The 12,753-nt window shown below is 48.7% G+C and overlaps 1 protein-coding gene across 1 annotated transcript in view; it reads right to left on the bottom strand.

The window, feature by feature from the left end:
- Positions 1 to 3,857: 3,857 nt before the first annotated feature.
- The window catches only part of PKIG (cAMP-dependent protein kinase inhibitor gamma), a 30,490-nt gene continuing 21,594 nt past the window's right edge, over positions 3,858 to 12,753 (bottom strand). The window contains 3 exon segments of the mRNA XM_054046279.1: positions 3,858 to 4,746; positions 4,748 to 4,809; positions 6,969 to 7,150. Of these exon segments, the coding sequence (XP_053902254.1) occupies positions 4,687 to 4,746; positions 4,748 to 4,809; positions 6,969 to 7,116 (270 nt within the window). The 5' untranslated portion in view covers positions 7,117 to 7,150 and the 3' untranslated portion in view covers positions 3,858 to 4,686.

Raw genomic sequence — 12,753 nt, 5'->3', positions numbered from 1 at the left:
TTTAAAAAAATAATTTTATTTCTAATTTCTGCTTAAAGAGCTAAAGGGAAAGTGTCAAATTCTGCACCATAGTTCTAGCCAAATGTGACCCACATTGTTAGAACCTGGGGGATAATGGCCTCTGCGATTATATTTATATATAAAATAGCATGTCACCAAAATATTAAAGATAAAACATCTACCTACTGACCACCATTACTTGCTGCTGTTTTGACAGGACCTACAAAAAAGTAACATGTTGTGAATTCTTCCTTACTGTAGTTCTATGGGTAACTTTTTTGAAATTTCCTCTGACCTCCATATCCCTAGGGCATCTGCAGGCAATCACAAACAGTGGTGGAATCTATGCAGTTATCCTGAGTGCCACAAGACGGGCTCTGGTTGCTTGAAGGGAGTCCCAAAATTGGAGTTGGGATGGATGGAAGCAGAGGTCAGGATGAACCTGTTCTCCCATTTAGCAGAAGTGTAAATTGGGACTAGCGTCACTGAAATAACAGGAGTTGCACCGTTATAAAATGGATGCATCTTGGATCAGAATCAGGCCCTGGGTGTAGACATGGCAGATGTCATTCAGTAACTTTTAGGCCTGACTTTTTTTTTTTTTTTCCCCCCTCATAATGGTACAAATCAGGAGTAACTCCCTCAAAGTCAGTGGAGTTACACTGGTGTGGGAGGAGACTCCTGTTTGAAGTGCAAACGCGTCTCTTGTTCAGACATTGCAGGTTCACAACTTCCTCAGCGCTGTCGATATGAGCTGTTCCAATTTCACACATCGTTTTCCCCATTATGCTCAAAGAAAGAGACATGTCACTGCCAGAAGTGACAGTGTTATTACTGGGCACTGGGCTGTGATTTTTCTGGCATGTAGTCCAAAAACAATGTTTTGTTTGGTGTTTTTTCCCTTCTGAGCTGTGCAGAATTAATCAGAGCTGTGAGGCAAAGCTGAACTTGGAACTGTTCCCTCTGCGGCCAGTTAGATCCTAGTGTCAGCTCACTTTTGGAGGCCTGCTTTTGCAAGGGTCTTCCACCACTATGTGTCCGTGTCAGAGTTTCACTTGCACTTCCCATTGAAGTCAGTGGGAGCTCTGTGGGCCCAGCATCTCTGAAAGCCAGGATGTTACTGAATAATATCTGCTTGTTCTTTCAGCACAATTGGTGATGGCAGCTGACATGGGTCTCTTACTCACAGGGGAAACCTGATGCCCCCTGTCTTTCCTGTCCAATTGTAGTTTGCAAACTGCTGATTTTGGCTAAAAAGAAAACTTGAAGGCACACTCTATGAGCTGAGAGACCTAAGATTTGCCCATCCCTTGCAGTGCTTGAGTTTATAGATGTGTATTATTCTGTCCTCTGCTCTGCCTGGGTGCTCCCTTCTTGTGAGCATGGGGGAGACTGGGTGAGACATGGATTCTACTCAGCCAGAGCTTTAGAGAACAGGAGACTTGGAGATTTAAAGCCCAACTCTGCTTTTACTGGAGTCACTGTGAATGTGGCCAGTTTGCCGCTGACTTCAATGGGAACAAAAGAAGGCTCTTACATGCCATCTTGGAGCAAAGTTGGCAGCATGATCTAGAGAAGTTGGTTGTTGGATTGTCAAAGAAAAAAACAACGGATGCAGCTTCTGTCTAGCTGCCAAATCCTTGTTTCCTAGGGGCTTCAGAGCCATAAATGTCTCTATCCTGGCTCCACAGCCATCTCATTTCTTGGGCTCCTTGGAGGTTTCCTGCTCTGTCTGGCAGCACGTTCCGACCTTGTTTATGGCCTTGTTTGGTTTGATAAAATTTGAACTCGTAACATTAAGTTCTCCTCTAATTTTCTTGTTGCCAAGAAGGAGATTTTGGTGTTGGGTCACCATGTGAGAATGTTTCTCTCTCCCTTTCTGCCTCAGCCTAGTTACACTCTTTACAGCTGCTTTAGTGCTAGTGCCACGGTCTACATAGCATGGGAGAAATGCCATTGTGGGTTAGTGTGGCCCAGTGATTACAGCTCCTTGTAGTGAGTTGGTGTGGCTCCCCTCCTGCCCAGAAGAGGGAGCATCCGTGCAGGCACCGGAGTGCGTGGAGCCACTGCTGCCTGTTCCCGCCCCCCGGAAGTCAAGGGGCAGGACAGGAAGTATAAAGGCCGGCCGCCAGAGCTCAGTCAGCTGCCAGCCACCACAGGGAGCAGACGTGCGGCCGGGAGCTCCCGGCCGGGAGACCTCCGAGGCCCGAGGCCAGGGCCTTAACTGGCCAGAGCTACCCCGGGCCCGCTACGAGGAGGAGCCGCCGGAGCCCGTCCGCTCCCGTCGCTGGGAGGAACCCTGGGAACCCCCCCACACTAACCCTGAAGGCGAGACCGCACCAGAACCCCTCCGCCCCTGCTGTTACCCGGAGGAGCCGCCCGAGTGCAACTGGCCTGATTTCCCGATGGAGCTGCTGGACCTGCCACCAAGCCCTGGCCGAGAGGAGCCCATGCAGCTAGACTGGCCCGAGCCCGGTGCCACGAACGAGGTAGGCCCTGAGGGGGAACCTGGAAATAGCCCGGGGGTAGCCGACCCCGGTCAGGCTGCAGACGAATGTGAGCCAATGTCAGTGTGTTGTGGTCTGGATACCCCACTGACCAGCAGCGGCAGTAACCGCTGCTAGGGCCCCGGGCTGGAACGCAGTGGAGTGAGTGGGCCTGTGTTCCCCCCTGCCACCCCCCCACTCACGGGTGGCAGGCTTCCTCCTCACCCAACGCTCGGCTGTAGGAGCCTAGGCGTATCTTAGCTGTTTGCTCGCTCAGCCCCTGCAACGAAGGGCCTGAGCTATAACTGTGTGTGCCCCACCCTGATCCAGGGCCTGGGCTCCTGAACTGGTTGCTTGCTCAGCCCTTGCACCAGAAGGCCGGAGCTATAACTGTGTGTGCCCCGCCCTGATCCAGGGCCCGGGCTCCTTAACTGTTTGCTCGCTCAGCCCCTGCATCAGAGGGCCTGAGTCTTAACTGTGTGTGCCCCGCCCTGACCCAGGGCCTGGGCCCCCGAACTGTTTGCTTGCTTAGCCCCTGCACCTGAGGGCCTGAGCCTTGAACGAACTGTTGTCTGCTCAGTCCCTGCACCAGAGGGCCTGAGCTAGCTGAAGGTTTTGCTCGGCCCCTGCACCGGAGGGCCGGAGCTTCTGAACTGACTGCTTATCCCAGCAGTAGCGAGTCGGTGTGGCTCCCCTCCTGTCCAGAAGGGTCGAGCCCCGGCACGGACCTATTACAACACCTTACGTCACCAGCAGCATTTTCTCTAGCACCTTGGTCTCTCAGCCAAGTCCTGAGCCAGCCTAATTGTGCTGAGCGTATGAGGTTGGACCCTGAAGGACCTGTGCTCCAAAGTTCAAATTTCAGAGTAACAGCCGTGTTAGTCTGTATCCGCAAAAAGAAGAACAGGAGTACTTGTGGCACCTTAGAGACTAACAAATTTATTAGAGCATAAGCTTTCGTGGACTACAGCACTTGCATCCGAAGAAGTGGGCTGTAGTCCACGAAAGCTTATGCTCTAATAAACTTGTTAGTCTCTAAGGTGCCACAAGTACTAAAGTTCAAATTACAATCCTAGAGACAACAAATAACCACTGCCAGGGCAGCTGCTCTCTAGCAAATAGGAGGACATCAGTGTCAAACTAGTGGATTGATTTGCATTTATTGAGCCCGGCTTCCAGTCCACTCTCAGCTGGAAGTTGCTGCGGCACTTGGGAGCACATGAAGCTGGACAGCACTGATGTCATTTGAAATAGCTCCTTGCCCTCTGTTCCCAACATAGATGTGATCTAATGTGATGAGTTTGCGATTCCACATTTCACGGGATAGAAGTGGGGGGGAAGAGACCATTGCACAAAAAAACCCCACTCAACTTTATTATCTGAGAGTTGTGTGTTCTTTATTACAACAAGCTTATAGTTTTATCAAACAATTTTTACCATGAAAAATGTCTCCAAAGAGACAGCGTGTGAAACTTTTCCAGAAAGAAATACCTTGGAGCTGTATGGAAGCTGGAAGAAATTAGTCTGAATTCTGTCAACTGTCAAAACACACAGAAAGCCTCTTTTGCCCTTCTTCCAACGGTAACTTAAAACCCTATAACGCCAATTGGTGCCCATGTGTGTGTGGTGCTGCTGAGCCTGCAGATAGTTTGTCCATGCACCTGTGAACTTTGGTGCTTTTCTGATTCCCAAAAAGCAGCAGCACAGGTTAATAGTGTTCAATATTAGTGCAGCAGGAACTGCCCTCACCCCTCCCCAGCTGATCCCCATGACTCCAGGTGTCTGTGTAGGCAGCGCTAAATATCCCTTCACCTCTAAGCTGGATACAGAAGGAAGGTGAAGTAAGGGAAGCACCGAAATCTCTAATCTATGGGAACAGGAAATAAATAAATAGTCTAAATGTACAGAGTAAAAAATGTACCTTATACAGTAAAGGCTGAAGTGTATATTTTAAATTTCCTCTAGAGGAAAATTGCTACTGAGGCACTTCGAGAGTGGGTCATGTGACTACCACCAGTGCAGTGTTCTTCTAAGCTCTCCTAGATGGGAACAGAGTTCCGTGGATGTACTACTCACTGATGAGCTTCCTATAGGTATCTGAACAGAATGGTCGCAGCAGAGGCATTTAAAAGGGAGAATTCATTGTTCTGGTGTGGCTCTCAGTTGTCAGCAAATTTGATGGAACATTCCCATTTAGTGTTTACAGTTCTTTCCTCCTCCCACCCTTCCCCCACCCACTCCTGTGGCGCTCATGATGGGGGGGTGCCATCTTGCCCCTCAAGTCTCGCTTCAGGTTCCTTCTCAGAAGCAGCAGCTTGGTTTCCTGTAAACCGAAAGGAAGAAAGAGGGATTAAACTTGCAACTAAGAGAACAAAAGGTTACTCACTTCAGCTGTAATGCCACTGCTTTTAGAGTACATCTACACTGCAAAAGAAAACCCACAGCAGCAAGTCTCAGAGCCCACATCAACTGACTTGGCGTGAGGGGCTCACCCTACTGAGTTAAAAATAGAAGTGTAGACGTTCCCACTCAGGCTGGAGCTCAGGCACTGAGACTCCCCCCCTGTTGGGTTTAGTGGCCCAAGCTCATGCCAGAGCAGGTCCTGGAGAAGTGGATGGAATTTGCAAGCTTCTGGGTTATTTTCAAGGAGAGACTTGGACCAGCGATTTCAAACCGCTCCAGGGCTGTCTCTTGCTCGCTGGCTGTTGGTAGAGTAGAAGGGGCTTCAGGCTGTAGGCTCTGATCCCACTGTACTTGCCTCCTGCAGCTTGGGAACTTCACTAGAGGGAATGAGAGTGGTTTTCTACCATGGTTTTCAGTTAAGCATGTTGTTTCCAGAAGCCATTTCGGGAAGAGGGGATGGAGTGCCCCAAAATGTTAGCCTCCCTCTTTCATGATCCAAAATAGCATGATGTATATCTGTCCCCTCTACAGGAGACTGAGGCCCTTCTCCTTTCTAATGAATGAAAAGGAGCATTGATGAGACTTCCCCTAAAAGAGAAGCCATGAGTTAGGTTGAAGCTTATACCCCTTCCCTCACTCCCAACCACCACCAGCAAACTACTTCTGCTGTGCTTGTATAGCCAGCTGTTTTATGTACACAGCCATGTGCCCAAATTCAAAGGAGTGACCAATAATGACTAAATCTTGATCGCACTGAAGTCAGTGGCAAAGCCACCATTGACTTCATTGGGGCCAGATATTGGGCCTAAAACATGGGTTCTCAAACTGGGGGTCGGGACCCCTCAGAGGGTTGCAAGGTTATTTTGTGGATGTTGTGAGCTGTCAGCCTCCACCCCAAACCCCACTTTGCATACAGCATTTATAATGGTGTTAAATTAAAAACACGTTTTTATATATTTATAAGGGGGGGGTCGCACTCAGAGGTTTGCTATCTGAAAGGGTTCACCAGTACAAAAGTTTAAGAACCACTGGCCTAAAAGCAGCAGGCTGTATGCTGCTGAATGCAACCTCTAACATGCACCAAACTGCAAAAGGCTATTCTAGAAAGAGGGAGGAGGCTGGGTGCGAAAGTAGGTTTTAGGGGGTTGAGATGACGTAACTGGAATGCTTAGATAGGGCAGTGCTAGAGCAATGATCGCTTTCTAAGCGGGGGACATTGCACTTATGAGGTCACACAAGGAAGCAGGGTGAGTTCTTTTGGATGTCTTCTGAAACTCCTGGTAGCTGGCTGCCAATATATTTGCTCTGTGGCTGCTGGATCACATTAGAATCCACTAGTAACATGCTTAAAGGGTAAAAAGTGTTTGAAAACACATTTTTATCCCTCTTACAAATCAACGTTCAGAAGATCAAAATGGAAGGAATGTTACAAACAAAGTTTACTGTCCCCATTTGTGCTGTTTACACAACAGGCAGGTAGACGAATCAGTTTCCCTTTGCTTTGAGTGGGTTTCACTTTTAGGCTCCCTGGCCTTAGTACACCCAGCTGGTCAGCATGTGTGAAAGCAGGAGCAGAATGGGCTGCAGGGGAAAGATTACATTAAAAAATTCTATTATTAAAAAACATAGAAACACAACTATGGTTTAGGTTTTCAAAGAGCCTATTCTAAAGCACAGCGGGGGTGAGTTTGTCCTGCCGGTGCCCTTTGCCATTAGATGCTCCGCAGAAGAAACATCAGTGCTTGAACTGGTTTACACAAAGAGCTTTGACAGGAGCATGTCCGTGTTTTACCCATTACGAATTAGAACCTGAATCACCATCACACTCACTGTAAGGAGCTCACAGCAAACAGGAAGTCCAAGTTCAGACAAACGTACCCATTAAATAAGAAGGCAGTGACACTAGGCAAGAATGGGCCATTCCTCTTCAATGTGCTTGGGTTTCCCAACTGTGAGCTTTTCAGGTCACACCTGACTCCCTGAATTTGCGTGGAGTTGAATATCTTGGCCTTTCAGGCTAGGCCTAGGGAGCCATGTTTCAGGGGTGCCCATGGCAGTTTCCTCACCTTGCACACTCACCTGCTCCTTCAATGGAGAGCTCGCCTATGTCGCCTGCCAGCTGCCGCATGCTGATGGAGGTTGCGTCTCCTTGGATGTCGTGGATAGCGTTCCTCCGCCCAGTGCGATCACAGGAAATAAAGTCAGTGTACGAGGGCTCAATCTCCATTACTTCGCTTGCATTTCCAAATGCATAGGAATCCCTGTGGGGAAGAGACAGTGCTGAGGTGAGGGGTCCTCAGAGAAACCTTGCTAAATCCTCTTCTGAGCTCCTCAGGTTAAATGATCACATGGAGTTTAACTGCGGCATGGAAAAAAAAACAGTTCTGGTTAATTTTGCTTTGGGCCATTTAATACCAGCCACTAGATTTGCAGGAGAACACCCTTTGTTGTGTGAAAGGGCATCTCTAGTAACACTGACCTGTGTCTGGTGAGTGGGGCCAGACAATAAAGATCACTCTCTTATCAGCACCCCTGTGTGTCCGGCCATTATTACACTCTCTGCAGTTGGAAGCAAAGAAGATGAGGCGCTTGACTGTCCCTTTTTAGCCCTCTCCTTTAGGAGTTAACATAATGAGACATGGCTGCCCCCTTTTCTGCAGAAAAAGCTTTATCTTTGCTGTTTCCAGCTACATTCTTATAAGGATAGTCAGTGGCGCCTGGGGGAAGAGGAGGACCTTCTGCAGTGGGTTGTGCACAGAGATGTCCTTTGGATGAAATTCACTACAGTGCTGCTGCCCTGTTATCTTCCACACCAGTCTATTTGGAACAGGTCTGGAGTCCCCACCTCCACCACCTGGCTGCTTCACCCATGGCCCCGTCTGCTCAGCTCCACTTATAGGGTTGAAGTGGTGCAGCAGTCATCATGCTGGGGGTGAAGTTCACCTGAAAAACCTGTCTGTGCGCACCACACAACAGAAGACTTGCAACTCAGCTGTGTTTGCTCTGATGGGTATGGAACAGATAGCAGCAAAGAGAGAGTCCTGCTAGCATTTGGTCTAATGTCAGAGCAAGGCATGTGAGGACAGCAGGTTTCATCCTGAGTCTGCAGAGGGAATGGAAACTGGTTTGGTTTTAATGACTTGAGCTCCAATGTTACCGAACCCTGTCCCTAACTTTCCTCTGTTCCTAAAAAACATCATGGGATCTTTGATCCTAGGCCAGATTCAGCTCTTGCACTCAGTGGAGTTCTGCCTGTGTATGCCATGGCTGAATTTGGACCCACAAATCGTCAGGGTGTCTGCTTTCTATCTCCTCTGAAAGGCCCTTGGAGCGGGCAGTGCTAGGTCGTTGAGTCCATACTGATCTCAGCTGACATTTGTTTGTCAGTTTCATTTTGCAATGTATATAATGAAATGTTCATTTAAACTGCTGGGCGATAAGGAATTAAAGGTGTGAAATTCAAACCTTCCATGATCTTTCTGGGACATTTGACTCTGGGGCTTATTTCTGTGCTCAGCTTCTGAGAACTATTTAGAACGGCCAGATCTTCTCAGCCATGTCAATAACTCCAGGAGCCAGCTCCTTCTCTGGTGTGCTTTGTATTTAAGTTGCTCCTTTTCATTTGAGTTCACTGTAACTTGCCAGCGTTTGTACAGCACACCCTGTCCAGAGACTTTCAGGCTCTGAGACCATGGAAAAAACACACTGTCTTTAAGCACGGAGCTCGCTGTGAAATTCACTTGGAATTCTGCCTTTGCTCTGGAACTCTGGCACTCTTGATTCCTGTTCATGCTTACTAGGCATTTATTTGGTTTATCTGCATGCAGGTAAGAGACTATTAGTTATTTCTCTCTCTGATTCTGAGCCACTGAAAGCAATGGCTTTAACTTAGCTGACGCTGCAAATGCTGTGAGCGGGGTCCTGATTACCAGTGCCTTACTCACTTCAGCTAAAAATCAGTTCCTCAGCACCCACCTGTTTCTATGACTTGTGGTTAAATGCCCCTAAGGTGAAGCTCCGTGTGAGGCAGAAAATGATTTAGTTCCCTCACAGACTATGCTCAGCACTGAATTTTCGAGCTGCCAAAGATGCCACATTCAGATGGACCCGTGCCAGGAAATGACATCCAGAAAAAGGAACTGCCTCCTGATGCAACTGCTCATTGTTGGTAACTCACTTTTTGGCAGTGAAATCCGTTCATCTCATGTCTTGTTTATTCTGCGTTCTGGCTCAGAAGGGACCCGGACTGCCATCTCTCAGGGACTGAGCTGATCTCTGCCTATGCAGAGGACCCTGCCCAGCCTGCTAGGCAGGGTAGCGAGTTCTAAAGCAAACAGGCCACTAGGGGAGCCTTTGGCAGCAGCAGCGTGCTTACTCCTGTCCCTTCTCAGATCTCACCAGCCACAGAAAGGAATTAAACAGAATTTCCTGGGCACGTGAGCCGAAAAGCAGCTGCAACACTCATGACTGATGAGTTTAAGGGGACACAGTCAGAGCTAAAAACTGACTGCCCCAAAAAGCACTTTCACCTTCAGCAGTACAGACATATTCTTCTCTCCAACCCATGTGTCCTGCCAGCAGAAAAATACCCATCAGCCATAGAGCTCCCTATTGCTTGTAATAAACAAAGCAGGGTCTGCTGCCACAATGGACAGACCTGCTCTGAAGGAGCCGCTGAGGGCCAAATTCCCCACTGAAGTAAATGGAGCCCCTCCTATGTACTCTAGGGCAGGGGTTAGCTCTGCCAAGCTCATTCCAAGGGCCCACAGCAGTGACTTTCTCAGCTCTGGAAATGCAAGGCCTGTTTCTTCAGTATGATACGGCCCCTTTGTGCCGCTCCACTGACAAAAGGCCTTAAACTCAGCAGCCCTGGCCAGCTGAGAAGGGGAGTGGCCAGTGAAAAGGATTGACAGGAGAGTCTCTCTGCTCTGGCTATTTCCAGTTGCTAGAACCGTCGCTTGGGGCCATAGGTGACCCAATGTGAGTTAGGAGAGCTCTAACGCTGCTCTAAATGACTCCAGGGGCTGAACAAAGAATGGCAGAGCTACCAAGAATGCATAAAAGCCAACTTTTCCTTTCTCTTTGGGTCCTGCCCTGAACACAGGCCAGCCACACCTGAGAGTCAGGCCCATAGAGAAATAAAATCATTATCCTGTGACCTCAGAAGGCTAAAGTGATGGTTGGTGGGGAGAGTTGGATAGAGAGCTGGAGAAGAAACTGAGGATAAATGTTAAATACTCCTTCATCCTGAGTTTTAGAAAGATGGCTCAGCCCAACAGCCTCATGGGAAATATTTATAAATCTGGTACGTTTCAGCTGCTGATGTAATTCCGAGTGTTAATGTCGTTTTAGGAAGTGCTGGGGTTGGCTCAGTGGCTGGATGTTGGATTTGAAGAAGGGCCTTTGCACACTTCACAGTGGAATCTGCTTCTCAAAATCCTAGAGTCTGCAAATATTCCAAACAGGAAATGCGAGCTACTGCCCGCAGTGCAGCTCAGGAGATTGGGGAGGGCCTCATCCTGGTCACCTGATCGGGAGAAACTCCCACTGGCTTGCATGGAGTCAAGAGTGCAGGACTGATGTCCCGAGGAAGGAGAGATTGAGTGAAGGGAATGAGACCACTCAGACCTTTCCCTGTGCATTTCACAGAAATCATTGCTAATGAAAGTCTCACTTCAGTGATCAGCTCTGGCAGGCAGAGGGACTGGCTGGGAGGGGGACTGTCATATTGCCACAGCTCTTTCCCTTGGCGATTGTCCCTTGTCAGGTTAGGGTGTAAGCTCCTCAGGGCAAGAATCTTGTCTCATTAAAGCACTATGTGCTCTTCTGCTACTCCTTAAATAACAGCCACTGCCCCCGCCCTGGAATATGGCTTATAACGGGAGGTGCAGTGGCTAATCTCATAACCCCAATACGCCTTAGACAAGGAAAACTCCTCTATGGGAAGATGGCGAGCGGTATGTTTATGGTGGCTTTTATGCTGAAGACTGAAATTCTTCTCCCTTTGCTCCAGCACTGATGCTAGCAATGGAAGAGACACTAGTGTAGACTGGACTTGTGTGTTTTTACTTTCCTGTCATCTCGCCCTGCTCACAGCAGGTCTAGACAACATGCTGGTAAAGCACCAGCAACTGGTCTGCACCACTGGCACTGCATCGATGGGGAGCTCTTGTAGCTGAGGCCAAAAGGGTGGCCTCCCCCACCTACAGGGAGAGAAGAAAATAGGATGCTCTTTAACTTACCTCACTTTTCTGAACCTCCCCACTGTCACCTTCCTCCAGCCGAGGCAGCCTCTGCAACCACTGTTTTCATGCTTCTGGTTATTCTCTACCTCCTGCCTGGTTTCCCCAGTGCCAGCAGCATCGCTTTCCCTGCAGTCAGTAGTTGGGGAAGGAAGTTCCTCCTCCGGCTAGAATAAGTTCTAGCCTTTTCCCTAGCATGCTGCCATGATAGCTATCAGTTTGCAGGCCTCACCTATGAAGAGCTTCTACCCTCAACCATGCGAGTGACACTTCCCCAGAAGCCAGTGACTCGCTCATTAGTGCACAGTGCAACGCCCTGCTGTCCTGTGCAACATCGCACAGGAGCCTTGGCAGAGCAACAAGCGCATTAGTAACAGGGTCAGATGGGAGCGGGAGGTCAACACCGGAAAGAAACCACATAATTCAAGAGCTATTCACAAAACTGATTGTCAATTCCTGTCAGGATCCCTCACTTCCTCGCCATTCAGGATTTCCCTGGCTAGCGGCGTTCCCAGGATTCTAACACAGTGCTCCAGGCAGGGAGAGGAAAGGTAATGGGCTGCATTCCTGCTCCCCCGGAAAGGGATCACAGCTGCCACTTTTCTCATCTTTCTTTTCCTTTCTCCTTCCACCTCTTCAACCTCCAGCAGTTGGAGGTGCTGGGAAAGCACGATCAGCTATAGCCCTCGCCCCTAGTCGGAGTATTGGCGTTACACAGTAAAGGCACTGAGTCCAAATGCATTAGACTGGGGTCGGCAACCTTTCAGAAGTGGTGTGCCGAGTCTTCATTTATTCACTCTAATTTAAGGTTTCACGTGCCAGTAATACATTTTAACCTTTTTAGAAGGTCTCTTTCTATGAGTCTATAATATATAACTAAACTATTGTTGTATGTAAAATAAATAAGGTTTTTAAAATGTTTAAGAAGCTTCATTTAAAATTCAATTAAAATGCAGAGCCCCCCGGACCGATGGCCAGGACCCGGGCAGTGTGAGTGCCACTGAAAATCAGCTTGAGTGCCGCCTTTGGCACGCGTGCCATAGGTTGCCTACCCCTGCATTAGACCAATGGCTCTTGGTGCGCACAGAGTGGCTACTGTTGCGATGGGGAAGCATCTGTCATAGTTCAAGCAGTGATTGCAGCCCAGGCAAGGATTCTTGAAGGGTTTCCAAGGGCTGTTTTGCCCCCTCTGCAGCAGCTTCACTTCTTTCCTTGGCAGGCAAATTTCTTTTGGCGTAAATTCAACCCTGATCCATATTTGCAGATGAAACCAAAATTGAAGGGGGGAGGGGAAGCAAACACAGGCATCCTGGGCTAACCTGCAAAGTGTCGGGGGGCGGGGGGGAATCTAAGAGCAGTGGGAGAGCAGGAAGGCAGGTAAATACATGGAATGTCCAAAATCTAGGGACAGGTGCAAACAGCCCAATGGAGGTGGGAACCTAATGCAGCACCCCCACAGTGCATTCAAACATTTGCATTTCCATTTGTTTCTTAGCTCTTTCCCAATACAACTTCTCCATGTGCACATGCCCTACGCAGTAGTTTCTAGAAGGAGAGGCAGGGTTGGCACTGTGGGTGGGACGGGAGGGCTTCACAGAAGGATCTTGATCTCAACAAATTGC

The sequence above is a fragment of the Malaclemys terrapin genome, chromosome 12 (assembly GCF_027887155.1).
Source record: "Malaclemys terrapin pileata isolate rMalTer1 chromosome 12, rMalTer1.hap1, whole genome shotgun sequence".
Lineage (NCBI taxonomy): Eukaryota > Metazoa > Chordata > Testudines > Emydidae > Malaclemys > Malaclemys terrapin.
Note: the sequence above shows the minus strand (reverse complement) of the source record. Positions and strands in the feature narration are given on the sequence as shown.